The sequence below is a fragment of the Bufo bufo genome, chromosome 6 (genome assembly GCF_905171765.1).
Source record: "Bufo bufo chromosome 6, aBufBuf1.1, whole genome shotgun sequence".
NCBI classification, from domain to species: Eukaryota; Metazoa; Chordata; class Amphibia; order Anura; family Bufonidae; genus Bufo; species Bufo bufo.
In genome coordinates, this window is record NC_053394.1 from 18,978,011 (window position 1) to 19,003,289 (window position 25,279).

Consider the following 25,279-nt stretch of genomic DNA (forward strand, 5'->3'; position numbering starts at 1 on the left):
CTAATTATATTATATTATGTCCAGTCTATGTCCTCTTCATATATTGCATACTTACATTATGTATTCTGTACACTTTGTGTGTATATATATATGTCCAATTCTCCATTAGTGTGCCCATTGTCATGTATTTGTGTTATTATACTATTATTTATCACGATTAGCATTTATGCATACATTAGTGGCTGTTTATGCACTCATTTTATTATTGCAGTGACAGTTACATTGATCGAGTTCTGTCCTGCATAACATTACTACATCACCCCCATCCTCCTAGTGTCCGCCTCACCTATCTTTTTCAATATGCTGCCGTGCCTCTGTGCGTGTGCTGGACGCATCGTGCGCGCCACTATTCGTAGTGGAGCACACTATGCGTTCCACTATGCTTTCCACAGCGGCACCTCACTTCCGGTTTGTAAATATTGTCCCGATTTCTCACTAGCTTGCCTATTTGGCTGTAAATGCCTCTATTCAACAATGTTTAGCTTCAGTTTAAATATATGTGCCCTCAGTGTCCTCTCTTGCTATGTGGCTGTGCTTTGGCTGGTGGAGCGCATATGCGTTCCACCAGCCGATCATGCGACTCACACTTCCGGTTTCCTGCTCTGACTGGAGTCTGATATGCTCATGCACCGACCACAGTTCCTGCTGCACAGGTGAATATAATTATAACTTATTCAACACCCTATATTAACTGGCGCCCCAACACACAGTCCTTCACCCCTGAGGAAGCCGGATTGCTCCGGCGACACGCGTTGGGCGCTTGCTATGTTTCCAGGTCCACTGCACCAGCTGGCTATGTAGGTTTGGCTCTTGATATTTTGACCCCATGCTGGTCTGTTTGTGTCTTTAGTCTAGTGGCCTCACCTTACCTTATATTTGCTTCATGTGATTTATTGTTTTGCTTTATACGCTGGTTGATAACGCATACATTTATATGTTATAATACAGTGGACCTGTGTGTGTCGGTTACATATATTTTATTGTATACCGCACTTTGTTCTACATTGTATACAAAAAAAATTTAATGCGTGTGTGTTGTTGTGTCCAATAAACTTTATATATTTTTATATCCTTTTATGGTCGGATGTGCATTCATGGGGTGGCTCTCTTGACTCAGATTATTTGTCATTTTTTAGATCTTGAACAACCCCTTTAAAAGCCGCTGTAACGGCCAGAATCGGAGAAATCTGATGATATTTCTGTCGGTACAGCACTGGTCGGGATGGGAACTACCAGGGTAAGCGCTGCCCGGGAGGCTGGAGTTCTGGAGACACCGAGCCATCTGCATTGTCCGCTTGGACAGTTCCATAACTCCACCTATCCGCTAACTGTGGCTATTCCCATCTCAGCCGTAAAATAACCAAAAACAGCTTGTCATGAAAAAAAATAAAAAAATTCCAGATTTGGTACAACTGCAATCATAAGGGCCCCTACAGGAGACTTGTTACTTTCTGTATTCTCCCCTACAAAATATGTACAGGTACCAATGACAACCCGTCCCCTAAACATCAGGCTCTCACTGTGACAGAACAAGGTCACGGCCATCACAGGACTGAACCGCGCCGGCCGCCACATGACACGGCATTCTCCACGTTAGAGACCGGTTTACCATTAGTCATGGTACTCAGCCTTCTCTTCCTGCTCCACTGCCGCACAAACACACCGATGACGTCAGACTACGGGAAGCAGCGGAGTACAAAGTTCCTTCCTTGCTCCTGCGTTTTATTCTTACTGTTATAACGTTCCGTGTGTTGCCATTCTGGCCTCTCTCCTCTCTGCCCAGCCGTACCGATGGTGCTGCACACCGTTCTTAGTTCAGTCAGTCCCGGGATGTGCTAATTATCGGACTATGCCTGCATGAAACTGATTGCAAATATAGAGACTATGCACTGTACGGCTCAGGCGGCGCGATGACGTCATCGCACCGGCCTGTAGTCTATCAGAAGAACGGGCAAGGGAGACGCCTCTCCCCTGCTCCTCCGCACCATTCATCCTGAGGACGGCGATACAGATGAATATGGAGATGAGCGCTTCTGCAATGGAGGCGCTCATCTCCACTCCTGCTGCCTCCGGACAGAACGGGCGGCACTCCGCTGACAAATTCCTGGCGACCTGGGATTTGTCGAGCCCTGCCTTAAAACCGAACTCTGCTTCAGTCCCGTCTACTAGAGTTCAGTTTAAAGTTTTAAAGTGTTTTTCCACTTTAAAAATCAACTACCTGAGTTATTTAAATGAATTCGGCTCCTCGGAGCCCATACATTCTAGTGCTGTACGGAGACGGATCTCTGTGCAGTATTACTCCGAAGTCTTTAATGAAGTGACTTTGGATGAAGCATCTGATGCACCGACCATTATAGACGTCTGCGCCCCCCGTCTCTGTGCCCAGCTACAAGCGCCGAGAACACAGAAGAAGAATGCCAATAAAATAAAAACACAACAAATTAATTTAAAAAAAAAATAGAGAAATGAACCAAATATATAAAATAATTTTTTTTTGGTTCAACAATAAGTTTTTAATAAAAACAGTAAAACCGGCAGCTTTCACTTGTACAGTAGAAAATATATAAGAATGAATATCGGGTGCGGAGAAGATACTGGAAACCTGTTCTAGTCAGTAAAACATGTCAGATACAACGTGCCCCCCCCCCCCCCAGATAGCAGCCCGCGTACAAAATCACACCGCCCCCCTCCGCGTACAAAATCACACCGCCCCCCTCCGCGTACAAAATCACACCGCCCCCCTCCGCGTACAAAATCACACCGCCCCCCTCCGCGTACAAAATCACACCGCCCCCCTCCGCGTACAAAATCACACCGCCCCCCCTCTGCATACAATATTACACCCCCCCGCATACAATATTACACCCCCCTGCATACAATATTACACCCCCCCATAAGATATTACACGACCCCCACATACAATATTAAACGGCCTCCCATTCTGCATACAATACATGCCCCCCTCTGAACAATATTACATGCCCCCCCTACACACAATATTACAAGACCCCCACCTCTGCATACAGTTCTCGTCCCTCCCCCCTCTATCAGTGATGAGCAGCCATCCGTGACCCGCTCTGCAAACAGCCTGAGCTGTGACAAGAGGCCATCACGTGACCCAGTGACGTCACGAGGCCCGTTTCCTGCAGGCAGTTTAGCCGCTACCATTGTTGTGTGTAGTGTGCTCTAAACTTCCTCCTTCGTCGTCCCGAAAACCGCGCGACAAGCTGAAAGTGACCAATCAGTGCAAAGCCCGCGAAAGTCGAGTGACGTCACGGCTTTGTCAACGAGGAGGAGGCGGGCGGCGCATGCGCAGCTGCGAGGGAGGTAGTGCAGTCGCGGGAGTGGGATTGTTGTGAGTCAACGGTGTGGCGGCGAGTAGACTCAGGTGGGGGAGTCTACGGACAGCTGCGGACGCCTAATGCGGTGAGCTCCACCTCTTGCCGGGCTCCCCCCCGCGCTACCTACACTCTTCTCAGCATCTTTTTTTTTTTTATGTTTTTGACGACCCCACGTGACCTTGTGGGCGTGGCTTACACACTGCCTCTACTTGATTGACAGGTGAGTATGACGTCATTGGTGGAGTGGGGGAAGGGGCCCTTGTATATTAAAGATTTTTCTTGGGTTTCCCCTATTGTTATTTACCTGTACGTAAACCTAAAAAGCCTCGCGTCCCATGTGGATGTGGTCTCTGCACAATAACTGCGCGCAGTGGATGTCTGCACGTGGATGAGCCCTGCGGAAAGTAAGACATTTGCGTTGTATATTGACCGTCGGTGCATATTTTAAATGCTCAGCGTGTCCATTTATAATGCACGTTTTCCACCGTAAATGACGTCCGGTGTGGATCTTCCCATAGACATGAAAGTGGTCGAAGCTTCTCATATGTATCAGGCGGCGATCTCCTGCGTATGGCGACTAGCGTTGAGCAAAACGAGCGTTGGATGCTTCCTCCGATGCGTCGCTCTGTTCAGACTGATACTGTACGGAGACCCCTCTCTGTACAGTATTAGAATGTATGGGCTCCGATGAGCCGACGTTACGCTTGACTTTTTTTGGAATAACTTCAGTAATTGATTTTTAAGGTGGAAAACAACTACAAAACCTGACACTGAACTCGTCTTCGGTTCCGACCAGCACCTCTGAACCAAAGCCGAGTTCGGTTTTCCACCTTAAAAATCAATTACTGAAGTTATTCCAAAAAGTCAAGCGTAACTTCGGCTCATCGGAGCCCATACATTCTAATACTGTACAGTAGTATTCCGAAATTTTGAACAAAGCGACTTCAGATGAAGCATCCAACGCTCGCTTTACCCAACACTAATGGCGACCGCCCGGCACAACAGGGAGAAGAAAGATCAGGATTTCAGGTTTGCTTTTCTCCCAGAGAAGGTAAGTCGCTGCCGGAGGTGTCCAGTAGCCATGAGCCGGTTTATGGGGAGACGGGAGAAATAGCGGTCAGTCAGCAGCGTACGGCCGCCTTGGGCTACTCTCACACGTTATTCTTTTCCGGCATAGAGTTCCGTCCTAGGGGCTCAATACTGGAAAATAACTGATCAGTTTTAGGCTACTTTCACACCTGCGTTCGGTGCGGATCCGTCTGGTGTCTGCACAGACGGATCCGCACCTATAAATGCAAAAGATGGATCCGTTCAGTACGGACCCGTCTGCATACAAAATTCTAAGTCTAAGTGTATGCAGACGGATCCGTCCTGACTTTACATTGAAAGTCAATGGGGGACGGATCCGTTTACAGTTGCACCAATATTGTGTCAATGTAAACGGATCCGTCACCATTCACTTCCATTGTAAGCCAGGACGGGTTCGTGTGGCTCCGCACCGCCAGGCGGACACCAAAACGCTGCAAGCTGCGTTTTGGTGTCCGCCTCCAGAGAGGAATGGAGGCGGAACGGAGCCAAACTGATGCATTCTGAACGGATCCGCATCCATTCAGAATGCATTGGGGCTAAACTGATCCGTTCGGGGCTGCTTGTGAGATCCTTGAAACGGATCTCACAGGCGGACCCCTAAACGGCAGTGTGAAAGTAGCCTTATCCCCATGCATTCTGACTGGAGAGCGATCCGTTCAGGATGTCTTCAGCTTAGTCATTTTGCCTTTTCAGGACGGAGATAATACCGCAGCATGCTACGGTTTTATCTCCGGCCAAAAAAAACGGAACACTTGCCTGAATGCTGGATCCGGTATTTTTTCCATAGGAATGTATTAGTGCCGGAATGCCGGATCCGTCCTGGCGCAGACTGGAAAAAAATGTGAAAAAAATAAATGCCGGGTCCGTTTTTCCGGATGACACCAGAAAGACGAATCCGGCATTTCATGGCATTTTTAAGACGGATCAGGATGCCATCAGTTGGCATACGTTTTGCCAGATCCGGCAGGCAGTTTCCGGCGACGAAACTGCTTGCCGGATCACTCTGCCGCAAGTGTGAAAGTAGCCTTAGAAGCTATGCTGTTCTGTCGGATCCTTCCTGCCGCTAGCGACCGTGTGCCTCCGGACTGCCGCTTCGTCCCCATTGACTATAGCGGGGGCGGAGTTCTGGCGAGGCAGGGCGAGAGGCTGCCGGAATAAAGGTCAGACATGTCGTAGTTTTATTCTGGCAGCCTCTTGCCGTGCCTCGCCAGAACTCAGCCCCCATTATAGTCAATGGGGCCGGAGCGGCAGTCCGGAGGCACGCGATCACTAGCGGCAGGACGGATCCGACAGGCTGCCGGAGGTCCGTGCCGCTAGTGTGAAAGTAGCCTAAGACCTAGATCTCCCAACAGTTATCTCACATATGAGGCGGCTGTAGGCCCCACATTATAATGCCTGCTGATTGGTCACATTTGTGTAGATTTGCCCTCTGCTCTTAGATAGATTGGTCAGGTCTGTGCAGTATTGATGGGGAGATCCAGCTGGCCAGTCGATCCTGCTGTGAGCAATGGTCATAGAGAGGCTACTCAGGCTAGGTTCACACCATGTTTCGTCTCTATCCGCCATAGATCTTTGAATAAAGTATGCTGCCAGATATAAACCCTGTGCATGTCCTATTGTATGTCTATATAGCCATAGCACCGAAAACTTATGTGTGCACACACCCTGTCTGTAGGAGGTAGTGATGGAGGATAGGCCGGTAATGGCAGCTGTAAAGAGACGTGAAGATTGAGGTAGATCCTCTCCTCCAGGTAAGCAGGCGGTCATCTGCCTGGAGGTGATGTCTTATCTGCTAGGTCACTCAGTATATATATGTCAGGTAATGTATAACTGCCCTGATCCGCCACATACATGTACCGAGTGTGACCGCACTTGTCCGGCCTTCTGATTTATTTTTCTCTTTAGGATGCTGGGAGGAATGCAGGATCACCACAAGGATGCCCTCATCAAACTGCGAGTGAAATTAATAGAAGAGATGGTGGTTGACGACCTAATAGAACATCTTGTACAAAACAAAGTCCTTACCCCAAGCATGCGAGAAAGAGTCCGGGTAAGTACAAGGCACCGACTTCTGGCAACAGAGCTTCAGCAAACAGCTCATCCAAATGGGTGCGGGGTGTCGAATCCCCACCAATTAGCTAGTGATGGGAAGAAATAAAACTGCTGCGGCATTGCTTTTTTTTCTGAATTTTTTTCCAAAATAAAAGCGTATATAAATAAGACATATATAATATACATCCATCTCAAGCAAAAAAAATTCTGGACTTTCAGGCCCAAATCAGCCTGTTTAATTGGGATCTCTTTCCATTTTGACAAGAATAGCATCTAGGGGAACTTCTCCGGGTGATGGAGGAAGGTCATCTGCCAACCACATGGGGAGCTGACCATGGCAGCCAGTCTCTCATGTGCCCCCCAGCCCCTGATCAGCCCCCCCAGCCTCTCCCTCTTATCAGCCCCCTCTGGTAACTCAAACCCACCCCCCCTCCCTCCCCAGTATTAATCATTGGTTGCAGTGGCCACAGGGCCCCCCTCCCCCCCCCCCCCATCATTGGTGGCAGTGGGCAGTTCCGATCGGTTACCATGGCAGCCAGGAGTCACGCTACTGAAGTCCTGGCTGCCATGGTATGTACGTGAGCAGCATTATACTTGCATGCGCCGTGGCTGCCGGTCGCTCCTTCTTCTGTCTGTGCGGCGCATTGCTAATGCTTATAGCATTAGCAATGCGCCGCACAGACCTATGAGAAGAAGGAGCGGCCGCGGCGCACGCGAGTATAATGCTGCTCACTAACATACCATGGCAGCCAGGACTTCAGTAGCGTGACTCCTGGCTGCCATGGTAACCGATCGGAACTGCCCACTGCCACCAATGATGGGGGGGGGGGGGATGCCATGGTAACCGATCGGAGCCCCAGCATTACACTGCTGGGACTCCGATCGGAACTGCCCACTGCCACCAATTATGGGGGGGAGGAGGGGGGCCCTGTGGCCACTGCAACCAATGATTAATACTGGGGAGGGAGGGGGGTGGGTTTGAGTTACCAGAGGGGGCTGATAAGAGGGAGAGGCTGGGGGGGCTAATCAGGGGCTGGGGGGCACATGAGAGACTGGCTGCCATGGTCAGCTCCCCACTGTTGTGTGCACAAAGCACAGGGCAGCAGGGAGAGTGTAAAGTCCTATTCACCCTAATAGAGCTCTATTAGGGTGAATAGGACAAGGGTTGTAGCCCTTAAGAAGGCTAATAGTTATTAAATAAAAAGTAAAAAAAAAAAAAGTTTAAACCCCCCCTTCAAATGTAGAAAATAATATATTGCGATATACACTGCTCAAAAAAATAAAGGGAACACTTAAACAACACAATGTAACTCCAAGTCAATCACACTTCTGTGAAATCAAACTGTCCACTTAGGAAGCAACACTGAGTGACAATCAATTTCACATGCTGCTGTGCAAATGGTATAGACAACAGGTGGAAATTATAGGCAATTAGCAAGACACCCCCAATAAAGGAGTGGTTCTGCAGGTGGTGACCACAGACCACTTCTCAGTTCCTATGCTTCCTGGCTGATGTTTTGGTCACTTTTGAATGCTGGCGGTGCTTTCACTCTAGTGGTAGCATGAGACGGAGTCTACAACCCACACAAGTGGCTCAGGTAGTGCAGCTTATCCAGGATGGCACATCAATGCGAGCTGTGGCAAGAAGGTTTGCTGTGTCTGTCAGCGTAGTGTCCAGAGCATGGAGGCGCTACCAGGAGACAGGCCAGTACATCAGGAGACGTGGAGGAGGCCGTAGGAGGGCAACAACCCAGCAGCAGGACCGCTACCTCCGCCTTTGTGCAAGGAGGAACAGGAGGAGCACTGCCAGAGCCCTGCAAAATGACCTCCAGCAGGCCACAAATGTGCATGTGTCTGCTCAAACGGTCAGAAACAGACTCCATGAGGGTGATATGAGGGCCCGACATCCACAGGTGGGGGTTGTGCTTACAGCATAACACCGTGCAGGACGTTTGGCATTTGCCAGAGAACACCAAGATTGGCAAATTGGCCACTGGCGCCCTGTGCTCTTCACAGATGAAAGCAGGTTCACACTGAGCACATGTGACAGACGTGACAGAGTCTGGAGACGCCGTGGAGAACGTTCTGCTGCCTGCAACATCCTCCAGCATGACCGGTTTGGCATTGGGTCAGTAATGGTGTGGGGTGGCATTTCTTTGGAGGGCCGCACAGCCCTCCATGTGCTCGCCAGTGGTAGCCTGACTGCCATTAGGTACTGAGATGAGATCCTCAGACCCCTTGTGAGACCATATGCTGGTGCGGTTGGCCCTGGGTTCCTCCTAATGCAAGATAATGCTAGACCTCATGTGGCTGGAGTGTGTCAGCAGTTCCTGCAAGACGAAGGCATTGATGCTATGGACTGGCCCGTCCGTTCCCCAGACCTGAATCCAATTGAGCACATCTGGGACATCATGTCTCGCTCTATCCACCAACGTCACGTTGCACCACAGACTGTCCAGGAGTTGGCAGATGCTTTAGTCCAGGTCTGGGAGGAGATCCCTCAGGAGACCGTCCGCCACCTCATCAGGAGCATGCACAGGCGTTGTAGGGAGGTCATACAGGCACGTGGAGGCCACACACACTACTGAGCCTCATTTTGACTTGTTTTAAGGACATTACATCAAAGTTGGATCAGCCTGTAGTGTGTTTTTCCACTTTCATTTTGAGTGTGACTCCAAATCCAGACCTCCATGGGTTAAAAAATTTGATTTCCATTTTTTTTTATTTTTGTGTGATTTTGTTGTCGGCACATTCAACTATGTAAAGAACAAAGTATTTCAGAAGAATATTTAATTAATTCAGATCTAGGATGTGTTATTTTTGTGTTCCCTTTATTTTTTTGAGCAGTGTATATTGCGATATATATCGCACATGCTTAAAATTATATCGCAATATAGATTTTAGGCCATATCGCCCACCCCTAAGTGATTACTCCTCCACATACGCTGGAGGAAGCCTTTGCGTGTAAATGCAGTGGTCTCCTCCACCAGCGAGCAAGTGATTGTTGGGATCCTCCCCCTCTCGGTGCCTCAGCATTGTCATCCTGCTTCTCCAGCATGAAGTAATGATGATTGCTCTCACCATAATCGTCCAAATGAGGTTCATTTTCATCCAAAGGATTATGCAATGGCAGCAAGGGTGCAAAGCGCCACACAGGCACCACCATTGTCATCCTGCTTCTACCCCCAATACTGTGCCCACTGTGTTCCTTAATGCCCCCATATTCTATACTGTAAACATAGTGCCATACAGATAGTCCTAACATAGTAATAATCCTCCCAGTCTGCCCTCAATAGTGATAGTGCTCCCTGCAATACCCCAATTAGCAGTAATGCCCGCCATATTATGTCAAGTAATAACAATGCCCCCATAGTACCTCAATACCTCACAGTACAATATGCCACCATAGTGCCCCTAGTGGAAATATGGCGCCCCTTTGGTGCCCCAATAGCAATTAAGCCCTCTGTCCCAGTAGTTACAATGCTCCCTGTAGTGGCCCCAGTATTTATAAATCCACCACACAGTGCCCCTGTATCATGCCTACTGTAGTGCCAATATGTATGATGCCCCCTTGTAGAGCTCAGTCTTTATTAATGCCCCCCCCCTTCCCCGCCCATTGTAGCTTGTCGTGCCCCTCTGTATTATAATGCCCCCTGTAGTGCTTTGGCATGTATTAATTTCCCCCTTGTAGTTCCACCTGTAGTGCTGTGGCATATATTTATGCCCCCCTTGTAGTGCCACCTGTATTATAATGTCCCCCTGTAGTGCTTCGGTCTGTATTGATGCCCTCCTTGTAGTAGGGTTGTCACAATACTAGAATTTGGTCTTTGATACTGATACCAAATGCAGGATCATGATACTCGATACCCAAATGATACCATCCTCCTTGCTCCATGTGCCCTCTCCAGGCTCTCACCCCCACATGGCTCTGACATGCCCACAACTTTGCCCCCATCCCACCCAACTGCTGCAGACAGCAGAAAACCAGTCAAAAAAAAGGTCAGATTTACTACTATTTAAGGTGTAAAATAGTTGCAAGTCCCTTAGTAAATCTGACCTTCATTTCTGAGCCTTGGGGTGCGCCTCTGCCTGCATCCGGGGGGGACGCCAGCTGGTTGGGGTGCGCCTCTGCCTGCCTCCTGGGGGGACGCCAGCTGGTTGGGGTGCGCCTCTGCCTGCCTCCTGGGGGGACGCCAGCTGGTTGGGGTGCGCCTCTGCCTGCCTCCTGTGGGGACGCCAGCTGGTTGGGGTGCGCCTCTGCCTGCCTCCTGGGGGGACGCCAGCTGGTTGGGGTGCGCCTCTGCCTGCCTCCTGGAGGGACGCCAGCTGGTTGGGGTGCGCCTCTGCCTGCCTCCTGGAGGGACGCCAGCTGGTTGGGGTGCGCCTCTGCCCGCCTCCTGGAGGGACGCCAGCTGGTTGGGGTGCGCCTCTGCCCGCCTGCTGGAGGGACGCCAGCTGGGCAGTCCTGCTGAATGCATTATGTCAGCACATGGGCCAAGATTGGGTTACTGGGGATTTAGCCAAAAAGTGAACACTGCTACTGTGCATTAGTGACCGCTAGGGCTACACGCACACAACCGTGGTCCGCAAAATACAGTCTGTGTACGTGCTGCCATTTTCTCACTCCCTTCACATGAACTGGCTATTCTTGTCCACAAAGCCGTCAAGAAGAGGACATTAACTTATTAACCTTATAGCGCTGCTATATTCTGCAGCACTTTCCAGACATTCTCATCACTCGCTGTCCCCAGTGGAGCTCACAATCTAAAGTTCCCTATTACTAGGTCTTTGGAGAGTGAGAGGAAACCGGAGAACCCGGAGGAAACCCACACAAACACGGGGAGAACATACAAACTCCATGCAGATGTTGTCCTTGGTTGAATTGGAGCCCAGAACTCCAGCGATGCGCGGCACCAGTGCTGACCAACGAGGACATGTTGTATATTTAGCGGAACGGCAGCACAGATGGGGATGCAATACGGATGACACCTGTCCATACTTTTTGCCGATCCATTAATAGATCTGTGAGCGATCTGTAAAATATGTGGATCGAGCGTCCTCTCAAGATCCGGTCATGTGCCCTTAGCCTGCGTAAGAGCGCATTGAATGGAGGTAACCCATAGAGACAGTCTACGAGAGATCTGCTTTTGGGGGCAGGAGAAGTAATAACAAGCAAAATAAAACTGCACGACAGTGAAAGGGGGGCTCCCATGTTACAAACTCGTAATTGGTGGTGTTGCATCCTCTCGGACCCCCCGCTAATTCCAGGAATGAAGGTGCCACAGCGCTGGCGTAGCATTGTGTTCTATTCTAAGTGTCCCCTGCACAGCGACACCCCGGGCACACATGTAGAAGGGGTCGCAGAGCTACACCAGTGCCGTGCCCCTTTTATTCTCAGGGTCGGTGGAGGTCTCAGAGGTCAGACCCTCCCCCATCATAAATTGAGATAGAACGTCACTGTTTCTTAACCCCACAATAGCTCAGTAGGAGAACCCTTTAACTTGTGGAGTCTCTAAGAAACTTGCTCTAAAGAAAAAACACCGACCGAGACTTGGAAAAGTTGGCTTCACGCCTGAGCACAAATCTAGAAAAAGCATGTAAATTTATATATTTTTTTATTTATTTTTTATTCGCTCGAAAGAGAGTATGGGATAGTTCCCAGTAACTGCCTCATGTAAATCTGACGCTGGCCACTTGTACGTGGCACCTAAAATCCTTGTTTGTGGGCAGCACATCGACCCATAAAAACAATGTCCGTGTATGAGGCTGAGTGATTGCAGTAGCGATCGTTCATTCCCATACATGGCGGATAATTGCCTTTCCTTTTGCATTTTTCCAGTTCTTGCAGATAATTTTCTGCACACGGTTAGGGCTCCTATATGGACCCTGCATGGTGCACATGCCGTATTACATTGCAGTAGACAATCTATGTGCTGTGCGCTGTATTCTTTGTCTGAAGCGGTACCCTGAGGGGAGGGGGGATTACTGATGTCTGCATTTGAGGAGGCATGCCGCAAATTCTGTATGCTTGAATTTCATGTAATTCTGGAAGAATAAAACCTACATGCGCCTCAGTATACAGTTAGAGACACTTTAGGGAGCGTGTTATGCAATGGGCATGGTATTGGACATCTGCAACAACACGCATCCAGTCGTGTGCAGGACAGTGGACCAGTCCCTTCTATAAGGCATTGCGTTAGCCTTGCTGTTGCTCGAGTCCTTACTGTTTTCTCTCCTCTCCAATCTCTCTAGTGTAATCAGGGGAGCTTCCAACAGAAGATAGCTCTGCTGGATTTGCTTCCCATGCGAGGTCCGCGTGCTTTCTCCGTCTTCTGTACCGCACTGCGAGACACTGGCCAGGAGCACTTGGCTGAACAGTTGGAGGAGAAAACGCGGAAAATCAAACCAGAGGTAAGACCAACCTCCCTCACTGGCAGACCGACAGGGGTTGTGTCAGAATGGCGGGGGAGGGGGGGGGGGCACCCAGCGGCATCCCAGCCAGCACTTTGAAATGTAATTAATGGAACTTTCTTGGTACAGTCCCATGTTCTTGATAGCTGCCAGTGAATGGAAACATTCCCATTTGCATTCAGAGAAAACGTGTCCTGCTATTATACTGCCCGAATACAGACAAGCTCTTCTCCAAAATGAAGACCTGGGGGGTCATTTACTAATAGCGGCTTTTTACACCTGCCTTAGGTTCTCCCCTGCGCTGCCATAAGATTCTGCTAATTTATGACCAGACATGCGTTGAGTGCGTCTTAAATTGGTAAACTCTACGGCAGCCTGTGCACCTGGCTGGGGTCGTTTTTGACAAAATTTACACCTTGTTCCAGGCGTGAATGTTAGTAAATTTGCGGCCCCTAACGCACTCAGTCTGCATAACCGCAAACACAGCTTCAAACTGTTCGTGTGACAATATTTAGTTTAAAAAAAAAAATGTGACAATGCGGTATCACTTGGAGCCCACTGAGAAACCTCCAGAGGCGGACAGAGGGGCATCGTGAGATTTCGTAGCAATGTGAATAGACTGTTTTGGTAGCTCCAGTTGTCAGTATCCACTGAGAAAACACCACTGGGGGAGAGTGAGCAGAATGAGCCAGAATGCTAATTAAAATTGTGGCAGAATATGTTGTAGATTCCGTGTTTTACACCTCACTAGATGGTTTGAAAAGGAAGGAGTCGTGCAATGCACCAGCTTTATAAATGGCTCAGGCTGTTATTTTGGTGCAAAATATTTGAGTACAGTGCACCAGCCAGGAGGTGGTGTAAGACGGAGATGCAGCGTGCGTCACGGTGGTAAATTTGCTGCTTCTTTTGCCTGGAATATTTTTATGCTGACTGCATTTAGGATAAAGCCTCATTCACACGTCAGTGATTTTGAGTCAAAACCAGGATTGGAGCCTCCACAGACATCAGGTATAATGGAAAGATCCGCCCCGTTCTTTGCTTTAGAGCCACACCTGGTTTTGGCTCAAAATCACTGATCAAACACTGACTGTGAACTAGGCCTAATGGCCCCTTTACACTACGCAATCGCCTGCTCGTCAGTGGAGGAGACCGATGCACTTACATACCACCTCCTCCACAGTATTAGGAGGAGTGATCGCTAATACCACCGCTCTTCCCCATACAGAATAATTGTTTGCAGGCAACGGAGTGCTATGTAGACACAAGCGTACGATGCCTGATGTTCGACCAGTGTAAAGGGGCCTTAAGTTGCTGCCACATGTTGCAGGTGTGCTGCATTTTGGATGCTAAATACAACCCTGCAGTTATGGTGCGCTTTCTTCTAGCAAAGGGAAAACACATCACACACAGTTCACACATTACAGTTCAAAAAATGGCAGCACCTTTCTCAGTGTTTTTTGAAGATATGCGCAAATGATCTGTCAGTGCCCCCGGGGAGGTTGCTCTTGCTGTCAGTGCCCCCGGGGCGGTTGCTCTTGCTGTCGGTGCCCCCGGGGAGGTTGCTCTTGCTGTCGGTGCCCCCGGGGAGGTTGCTCTTGCTGTCGGTGCCCCCGGGGCGGTTGCTCTTGCTGTCGGTGCCCCCGGGGCGGTTGCTCTTGCTGTCGGTGCCCCCGGGGCGGTTGCTCTTGCTGTCGGTGCCCCCGGGGCGGTTGCTCTTGCTGTCGGTGCCCCCGGGGCGGTTGCTCTTGCTGTCGGTGCCCCCGGAGCGGTTGCTCTTGCTGTCGGTGCCCCCGGGGCGGTTCCCCTTGCTGTCGGTGCCCCCGGGGCGGTTCCCCTTGCTGTCGGTGCCCCCGGGGCGGTTCCCCTTGCTGTCGGTGCCCCCGGGGCGGTTCCCCTTGCTGTCGGTGCCCCCGGGGCGGTTCCCCTTGCTGTCGGTGCCCCCGGGGCGGTTGCTCTTGCTGTCGGTGCCCCCGGGGCGGTTGCTCTTGCTGTCGGCGCCCCCGGGGCGGTTGCTCTTGCTGTCAACGCCCCCGGGGCGGTTGCTCTTGCTGTCGGCGCCCCCGGGGCGGTTGCTCTTGCTGTCGGCGCCCCCGGGGCGGTTGCTCTTGCTGTCGGCGCCCCCGGGGCGGTTGCTCTTGCTGTCGGCGCCCCCGGGGCGGTTGCTCTTGCTGTCGGCGCCCCCGGGGCGGTTGCTCTTGCTGTCGGCGCCCCCGGGGCGGTTGCTCTTGCTGTCGGCGTCCCCGGGGCGGTTGCTCTTGCTGTCGGCGCCCCCGGGGCGATTCAACGTTACTGGTCAATAACGCCTCCCCAGCCTGCTTACGTCACTCTCTCTGCTCCTGAAATCCCGCGCTACCACACATCACCGCTGGGTTCGGGCATGCGCAGTTCGATCCCCCACTATGGGCAGATTCATCCCACTGCCACAGACAGAGAAAGGTGGCGTTAGTGAACTGTAATGTGATGCAGTTTATTGGGAGGAGTATGGCTGACAGACTCCCTTTAATGTAGCTCTGTTTTGTAATTAATGTAATTTTAGTTTTGCTGTGTTTTCACTTTACTGGAAGAAAACGCACCATAAACACAAACTTTGTCCTTTTTTTTTTATCTGCCCCATTGTCCTGCGATCCCTGTAGGAATGTATTCCAGTTACCGTTTAGTAATCCGCGCAGCTGAGGTCTGATCCAATAGGGATTCCGATGGGATCTGTAATGAATTCATTAGTTATTAATGTTCCGTGCTCTACAGACTGTGCAGGGGAACTCGCTGATCTTGTATCGTCTCTTCCTACAGGAAACCGTCTTTCCTTTGTCTGTGGAAGAGCGAGGCGGGCAGAATCACTGGCGGGGTGAGGCGGCGGCTAACACTTTATCCTGGCACAGTGCATTGTTATTTAGAGTTTATTATTTGGAGAGATTTCACGTTTAATGCAAACCAGTATACCAACCCTTAAAGGGGTTGTCTGAGGTAATTAGAAATTTCTGACAACTACTACAGTCGCTTAACCCCTTCCGGACATGTTACGTACTATTACGTCACATGTCGGGTGTTTAAAGATGGCACCTGCTCCTGAGTGGAGTGGGCGCCATAGCAACCGGATGTTTGTTGTTTATTACAGCAAACACCCGCGGCTAATAATGCCGAACGCGGACATTTAACCCCTCAGATGCCGTGGTCAAACCTGACCACGCTGAAAACCGAAAGCGTGCGCTTCCGGTGATGCTCTAGCTTCCCCTCGTGCAGCGATCGGAGGAGCCTGAGTTTGTAAGCGGCACGGAAGCGGACAGCACATGGATGACATCTGTGTGCTGTCTGCCAATGAATGGCTCCGCGTGCAATCCACAAAAAAATGCGGATCGGATGCAGACCTAAAATAGGCCCCTTTCAGAAGAGCGAGTATCACGCTCCTGACTCGCAGCGCGAGTATGTAACAGCGCCCGTCCTGACCTCCCAGCACTGCCGGGGTCGCATAGCATTATATTGCTTTATGATACTATGTAACCCTTACAGTTCTGGAATGTATTGTATAATACATAATGCTGTCAGTCTTATACAATACACGTCTGTGTTGTATCTGTTTTCTTTTTAACAATGCCTATCCTTGTCCGCAAAACGCACAAGAATAGGACACCTTTTTTGCGGGTCATACGGATGTGGACAGCATGTGGTGTGCTAACCGCATTTTTCGGACCCAATGAAATGAATGGGTGATCATCCTATCCGCAAAAAGTGCAGATCGGATGCAGACCAAAAATAGAGTTGTGTGAATGGGGCCTAAGACTGGAGACTTGGGGGGCCATTTTTCAGCCCCTGGCTCCTATGACATCCCATCGACACCCTGCAGAATCAGCCCCATACAGGGGTATGGAAGTGATTGTCAGGAATTTCTGCCTCTGAATATAACCTCACAGTAAGACCTAATCAGGACCTAAAACATGACAAATGCTGGATATTCGAGGCCGTCCTCGCCCGCTCCATGCTATTGCAGAACATGTGATACTGTTACTGGTTACGATGAAGTTCAGTCATTTATGTCTTTATTGTTTTGTTTTTTTCCAGAGTCCTGTGAGATGTATATAGATGATGGAGACGGTCTAGGAAGTGTGTCTCCGACTTCTGTGAACTTCTACCTGTCACATCAAGAACAGGTCCGGAAATGTCAAGATTGGGGGGGGGGGAAACACTATCAGACTGGTATAAAAGAAAACTGGCTTAGCTGCCCATAGTAACCAATCAGATTCCACCTTTCATTTTCCAAAGGCGCTCTGAAAAATGAAAGGTGGAATCTGATTGGTTGCTATGGGCAACTACGTCAGTTCTACTTTACACCAGTGCCTCTCATGCACATAGACTTGTGTAAATATGAGTTGCAATACCAGACACAGCCTCTATGCAGAAGTGGAGCTATTTGTAGTAAAAAGCAGACTCTTCACTAACGTGAAGCTGTACATTTAACCCTTTTATGTTTACTTTGGTTTCAGGCCTACAAGATGACCACACGGCCACGTGGTGTCTGTCTGATCCTTAGTAATGTCTCGTTCACGGCTCCTGAGCTCGGCTATCGCCACGGAGGGGAGGTGGATCTCAGCGTTTTAAGGCTCTTGTTTCACCAGTTGAACTTTAAAGTCCGTGAACGCAGCAACCTCACTGCTGAGGTGAGTGTTTCTTCGAATTTTTCTGTGTCCTAAGGATGCCCTCCCAGGGGCGGCTGGGGGTCTGCGACCGCAAGTTCTTTTTTACGATAATGTTCGATACAACCTATATCCTCTAAAGTAAAACGCTGCAAAATCACAGCGTTTTCTCTGTGAAGTCCACAATTGGGGAAAATCTATTGCGGCTGTGGAATTCGGACAGATCCTCGGCAGACTTTTCTCCGTTGGATATCTACAGCGTATACATCCGGTCTGGCTTGTGCTCAGGCTGCCCCGTTTACACTACATTAACGCTGGTGAATCCCACCAGTGTTCGCTTCGTACGCTAGATAAGGCTCCTGGGCGTAACCGTGTGGAGAGATTCTGTACTTCTATAAGGCTGTATGCACCCGACCGTTGTGTGTTTTGCGGTCCGCAAAACACGGATGGCGTCCGTGTGCGTTCGGCAATTTGCGGAACGGCACGGACAGCCATTAATATAACTGCCTGTTCTTGTCCGCAAAACGGACAAGTATAGGACAGGTTATATATATATATTTTTTTTTACGGAGCAACGGATGGGGACAGCACACGCATCTTTTGTGGCCCCATTGAAGTAAATGGGTCCGCATCCAAGCCTCAAACTGCGGCTCGGATGCAGACCAAAATAACGGTTGTGTGCATGAGGCCTAATTCTGCCGATGTCTGATACAAGGCTTTGTGTTACATGGCAGGTTGTTGTACTGCGATCCTCCGGTTACATGCAGTGATAGTCGATGCTGCGCTATAGATTTTCTGATGACGTTGATGCTCTCATTTTACAATGTCCGACTACGAAGAGAAGGATGGATTACATGTCGCGCAGGCTGTCACACAATCAGCTCTTCTTCTCTTCTTCTAGGAGATGAAGCAAGAGCTGGATCTGTTCTCCAAACTGCCTGACCACTCCCAGCTGGATTCCTGTATAGTCTCCATTTTATCCCATGGAGTTGATGGTGCTGTGTACGGATGTGATGGCAAACTAGTACAAGTAAGGCTGCAGGATAGATATGTTTAAAGGGGGACTCTGTCACCAGCGACCTCCCCATCCAAATGTTTGCATAGACACATAGCTCTGGTTCACCTGAATACGATGTTTTACTTACTCCGTTCCCCAGTTACCATACCTTTTTTCTTAACATGCAAATTACACCTTTGGTGCAGTGAAGGCGTCAACATTGCTCATTGACACCCGGGACCCCACCGATCAGCTGTTTGATCCTATGAGCACCGTAGCCTTCACTACTATTCCTAGGCCAGTGACGTCACGTTCATGTCACGTGGCCTAGGAGCAGCTCAGCCTGAGCGCAGTACCAAGCACGGCCAGTATACAATGTACAGCACTGTGCTTGGTAAGCTGTGAGAAGGCAGCCCCCGAACTGCGGATCAGTGTGGGGTCCTGGTTGTCAAACCCCCTACCAATCATATACTGATGACCTATCCTGAGAAAAGGTCACCAGTATGAAAATGCCTGAAAACCCTTTTAAACTTGAATTTGCACATTTGTGTATAGGCAAAGGTCCCGTGTCATGTCAGAAGATCTTAAAGGAGCCTCTAGCCTTTTTTTATGACTTGTAGACGGATAGTTTTACCAATATGTTAACTGTGAACATGTGTCGTCCATTTGCGAACCTCTCGTGTTGTAGATGCAGGACGTCTTTACAAAGCTGGACAACGCTCACTGCCCGCAGCTACAAAACAAGCCCAAAATGTTCTTAATCCAGGCCTGCCGAGGAGGTGAGTGATGTGTCAGTGCAGTGCTGCACCTGCGAGTGCACGTGTGCTCGGGGTGTGTGTGTGTGTGTGTGTGTGTATATATATAATATTTTATAGATGTCATACATTTTCGTTTTTCTACGTTGTACTATTTTGGGTGTTGGAATGGAGTCATCAGATTTCCTATTTCTTGAGTTTGCGGGTGTGTTTCAATAAAAGTTTTCATTTTTAAGGGTACTTTCACACTATCGTTGTTCGGATCCGGCAAACTATATGCAAACGGAAATTGTATTTTTCTGGATCCGTTAGACGCACCTAGGTTTTAGAGGAGGAAAATAAGAAAAAAAATATTTTGAACCAAAGGTGTGTTAAAATAATGTTGACACATTATGGGGGGATCTGACGGGATCTGCTGTGAGGCACTGTTATGGGGGGGGGGGGGGTTTGCTGCTGACACACTTGTGGGAGGGGGATGTCCAGTGATATGCTTTTGGGGGACACTTTATTAGGGGGGGCATTGTAGGTACCCTTTGTCAGTAGTTTAACTGCGCTCCAGAGAATATTTCACAGCAGCACAGTCACCAGGGGACACAGGTACCTAGAAGCCAGGTATGTAGGAAGACGTAAGGGCAGAGCAGCCGTGTGTGACAGGAAAGGCTGCTCCAGCCCCTGGTCTCCCTGTTTCTGTGCATCTGCCGGCTCAGACACACGCTCTCCTACCTCTAGCTGCAGCACATTCCTCCAGCCCCTGCCGCACTCACTCTGCAGAGTAAGTCAGTGAAAAGACGGATGTCTGGTACATCGCAGGCTGCTATCTGTATGCTGCACAGCCTGCGATGTGCAGGCAACAAGAAAATTGAGGAATTTAAAATATATATATTTTTTTTTCTTTTTTTTTTTTTTACGGCGTTCACCATATGGGATAAATTAGATGATAACGGTGTACTGCAGGTTGTTACGGATGCGGTGATACCAAATATATGGATGCCTTCAGCTGCCAAGCGCACATGATACAGGTCAGCCAGTTTCATAGTTGCAAATCTGCTGACAGATGTCCTTTTAAGGGTACATTCACACGAACGTAAGCCGCCCGTAAACTGCAAATTGTGGTCCGCAATGCACTTCCGCAATGCACGGGCACTGGCATATGAATCCTATATTGCAGCGCAGAGCCATTCACTCTGAATGGGTCTGCTATTTGCAATATATACAGCAAAAGATAGGACATGCCCTATCGTTTGCTGAGGCACGGACCAAAAAGCCCATGGAAGCGCTTCTGTGGGCTTCCGATACAGCGCGGGGCATGGGCGGCCTATGGTCGTGTGAATGGACCCTTAAGGAGCTAGGAGCAGTCCTTCTGTGGAAATCCCTATGTATGCGTTTTGGACATGTGTCCTGTAGGGCTGTACAGGCTTATTGTTGTGTATGTCTCCACAGGTTATTCGGTAGTATATGTAACTGTGTACATTTTGTGTATACAATAGATGAGCCCGACCGAGGCGTGGACCAGCGAGATGGAAGAGAGCAGACTGGGTCTCCCGGTTGTGAGCAGAGCGACGCAGGAAGAGAAAACGGCAGGGTCCGGCTGCCCACCCAGTCTGACATGATCTGCGCCTATGCCTGTCTTAAGGGTAAGCGTTGAGCAGACGTGTGTATGGAGGTGCCTTTTGTGAAACTTTAAAGTGAACGTTCAGCCTTTAAAGGGGTACTCCGGGAGTTTAACATTGATGGGTAGTCCTCAGGAGAGGTCCTCAATATCTAATTGGTGGGAGTCTGACTTCCAGCACCCTCTTTGTAGAGGCGCTGCGGCCTTGCCTAGGCCATGGACGATTGTAAGTCATGGCCTTTGTGCACCTCAGATTCATTCAAGTGAATGGGCCTGGGATGCAGTACCAAGCACAGCCACTAAACATTGTATGGCGCTGTTCCTGGTCTATGCTCTGAGGAGGCTGCCGTACTCACCAGAGCTCCCTGGCCTTTTCTGGCAGCTTATCGGTGAGGATGGCGGGAGTCAGACCTCCAGATATTGATGATCGGTGCTGAGGATAGGTCCCGGAAAACCTCTATAGACAAGTCCAAAATAAGTTTTGAGGTCTTAATATTTCTTTATTGCAGTTGGAGCTCCTTTTGTTCCTCACTCCCTGAATAATCAGTTAGATCAGGGATGGGCAAACTGCGGCTCTCAGCTGTTGTAAAACTACAACTCCCAGTATGCCCAGTCTGCCTACAGCTATCAGCCTACAGCAGGTCATTATGGGATTTGTAGTTTTACAACAGCTGGAGAGCCGCAGTTTGCCCATCCCTGAGTTAGATGATAAAGATCTGTGTGCCTGCAGCCACCACTAGGGGGAGACATCAGGAGTCTACTGCATACTTATTACTGATGTCAACAACCTGTCACTCCAGCTGTTGTGAAACTACAGCTCCCAGCATGCTTCAATCACTTTTATGGAAGCTTCCTAAACAGATGAACAATTGTGCATGTTGGGAGTTGTAGTTTTGCAGCAGCTAGAGTGCTGGTGGTTGCTGACCCATGGGCCGTACTATTTATACAGTATGCAGTAAGCTCCAGAGCTCCTCTTAGGGGTGGGAGCAAGACATCATTTACTCCATGTCTGAACAGGAATTCTAATGCTCAGTGACTGCACCAGCAGAATAGTGAGTGCAGCTCTGGAGTATAATACAGGATGTAACTTGGGATCAGTACAGGATAAGTAATGTATGTACACAGTGACTGCACCAGCAGAATAGTGAGTGCAGCTCTGGTGTATAATACAGGATGCAACTCAGGATCAGTACAGGATATGTAATGTATGTACACAGTGACTGCACCAGCAGAATAGTGAGTACAGCTCTGGAGTATAATACAGGATGTAACTTGGGATCAGTACAGGATAAGTAATGTATGTACACAGAGACTCCACCAGCAGAATAGTGAGCGCAGCTCTGGAGTATAATACAGGATGTAACTCCGGATCAGTACAGGATAAGTAATCTTTAATTCTGGGTTTCATCTCTTTCAGGTACTGTATCACTTCGCAACACAAAGCATGGCTCATGGTTCATGCAAGAACTTTCTGATGTCTTTTCCAAACATGCTAAGGACACACATGTAGCTGACATGCTAGTGAAGGTAAGGGCCTGAATATATTTTTGTGGGACTTGTATAATAATGTCTCTGTATACCAGTACATTATTATATGCCAGTAGAGACAGCTCGCTCATTGAAAGTAGTGAATCCTGTCCATCATTTAGAGGGTTAAATGGGTTACCACTGTAGTAAGTGATGGCATATCGTGAGCACGAGCGTCCAGCTGCTGGGGCCACCAGTCATTAGAATCAGGGGTCTGCAGTGCATTTTTCCACTATGGTACAGGAATAAATATATTTTTCTGATTATCTGTCCTCTGGATTAGACATCAGTTTCTGATTGGTGGGGTCCGACACCCGGGACCCCCGCTGATCAGCTGTTTTGAGAAGTCAGTGGAGCTCCTGTGAGCGCTGCAGCCTTCTCTCAGCTTACCAAGCCCAACGTCGTCCGTTGTATAGTGGTTGTGCTTGGTATTGCAGTTCAGTCCCTTTCACTAGAATGGGGCTGAGCTGAACCCAGGTCACGTGACACATGAACGTGTCATTATTGGCCTAGGAATAGCTGTGTGAAGGCCGCGTTACTCACAGGAGCGCCGGTGCCTTGTCAAACCGGTAATCGGAGGGGGTCCCAGGTGTTGGACCCCCACGATCAGATACTGATCATATACTGATGAACTATCCTGATGTCATCAGTATTAGGCCTCACTCACGGCCGCTGGCAGTGTGCATCCCGCATCACGGATGCGGACCCATTCACTTGAATTGGTCCGCAATTCCGGAGATGCGGAACGGAGTCATGTAGCGGAACACTGGAAGCACTACAGAGTGCTTCTGTGGTGTTTCTTTCCGTGGTTCCGCACCGCAAAAAAGTCATTTTTTGGCGGTGTGGACATACCACAGACCCATTCAAGTTGAATGGGTCCGGCCTGCTGCACGGGAAGTTGCCCGTGCATTGAGGACTGCAATTGCGGTCCCCAATGCACGGAACGGCCGTGTGCATGAGGCCTTAAAATCTCAGAAAACTCCTTTTAAAACTTTTAGGACTGAGACCAGAAATCCTTGCAAGTATCGCATAGTATAGCAGTAATGGCCCCTGACGTGTACAGTTGTCTTCTGCCTTCTCTGCAGGTGAACGCTCGCATAAAAAATCGAGAGGGACACGCCCCAGGGACTGAATATGACCGCTGCAAAGAGATGTCCGAGTACAGCAGCACTCTGTGCCGAGACCTCTACCTGTTCCCGGGATACCGCCCCAGACCTGCACTTCCATCTTGTACATAACTTTTTGCTATGAGAAGAGAATGACTTTATTTTTTACATGTTCTTTTCATGTCTTCCAACTTTGTGTCGTCTCCTTCGGGGCTCGGGACCCTTATTTGTGTTCTCAAGTGAACGGGGTTCAGGGACCTGCACATGGAGCTCGTTCCTGGACAAGCCCGATACACATGGAGTTTTTTTTTATGTGACCCTGTTCACACAGAGCCATCGTGCAGTGGGAGATTTTTGATCCTCTGCTGCCTTTTATTTTCAATCATTGCTTCTCTAACTTATTTTCTTTCTTTTCCGTCTGTGGAAACAAACAGCAGATGGGAAGTAGAACAGAAGGATGTTTTTCTCCTCTGTCCGGCCGTATCCCCTCCTGACATGTCTCGCTTTCTAAATACCTGGGTGTTCATTTACATCAACATCCTGGAGCCTCTTTTTCCCCCAGAACTTATTGTGCTGTTCCTAAATTATTCCTCCTGGAAATCGTTGATAGGGTCATCCCTGCTTAGTCAACTAGTGCTGACTTTGTAGGGACACACTCCTTTGATAAGGGGAATGGTAACACCCAATTGTTGATTCACAAATGCATTTTCAGGAGCAATAACAGAGGAATTGAATAACTCAGAATGTAAAGAAGAGATATTCTTGACTTGTTATTTCATGGGCATCGCCGTTCTTGAGATCACCAGTAGTTGGACCCTTATGATGATTTCATTGTGGATGGGGGATAACCTTAATATTAGGCACCAACCCTCTAAGTTTTTCCACCTTACAGCTATGGGATATTGATTAGATATCGGTTTGCGATTGGGGGGGGGGGTCTGATTTTACTATCTTCCAAGTGAGTGATCCCAGTGTGAATGATGGAGGCCCAAGAGACGGGATATCTGAAATACTGCATGAGCCTCTTCATTTCAGCGCTGGGTCCTGTCCATAAACCGTAAATCTTTTAGTCCTGCTGTGGACGAAATATGAGCCGCCCACGGAAAAGGTGATGGAATTTATTCGGACACATTCAGTATTTAAGGGAGCGTCGCCAATACTGAGAAATTTTTCTCTTTTTTTTTTTTTTTTTACGTACCTCCAGCTTACAGAACTGTCCTAATACGTAAGGAGAATGTATTGTCTGCCAGGTCCCTCTGCAAGAAGGAGGGATCCATCAGGGACCATCCATGGGGAGATCCAAACTCCCATCGTACCGCTGCTGTAGAGCATTTGATTTGCCGGCAAGAGGCAGGTGCAGGGCAAGGGCTTTTTCATTAGATCCGGTGACGTAGCGGGTCTCTGCTCGGTGGAGGCTTCTGCCTCGCAGTGTTCCCGGTGACGTCACCGACACTAATGGGCGGGCTTTAGCGCTGCCCTAGCCCTGTGCTGTATCAGAGGGGCTGCCTGGGTGAAGAAGGGGAAGCCGGACAAACCTTTTAAGTAATTAAAGGGAACCTGTCAGCAACGTTATGCCGACCTCACTGAGGGCAGCATGAAATAGTGACAGAAATGCTGATGTCAGCGATGTGTCATTGATGAGCTAATAGTAAGTGGTTGCCGAGAACCAGCACCATAATCATTGCAGCCCAGGCCTGGAAAAGAGTCAGATCTACCTGAGAAGAGTCCTGGTTATTATAATCTCCTGCTCTCCCCGACCATCTG

At 49.2% G+C, this 25,279-nt stretch overlaps 1 protein-coding gene across 1 annotated transcript; it reads left to right on the plus strand.

Annotated features, from left to right (window-relative positions):
• Window positions 1-3,285: 3,285 nt before the first annotated feature.
• On the plus strand, window positions 3,286-25,193 carry CASP2 (caspase 2). The gene is made up of 11 exons (XM_040436513.1): window positions 3,286-3,561; window positions 6,336-6,480; window positions 12,735-12,893; window positions 15,684-15,738; window positions 16,950-17,038; window positions 17,372-17,545; window positions 18,423-18,551; window positions 19,207-19,297; window positions 20,761-20,907; window positions 22,300-22,409; window positions 23,495-25,193. The coding sequence occupies exons 2-11, from the start codon at window positions 6,337-6,339 to the stop codon at window positions 23,645-23,647; spliced, it is 1,251 nt and encodes a 416-aa protein (XP_040292447.1). The 5' UTR covers window positions 3,286-3,561; window position 6,336; the 3' UTR covers window positions 23,648-25,193.
• Window positions 25,194-25,279: the final 86 nt, after the last annotated feature.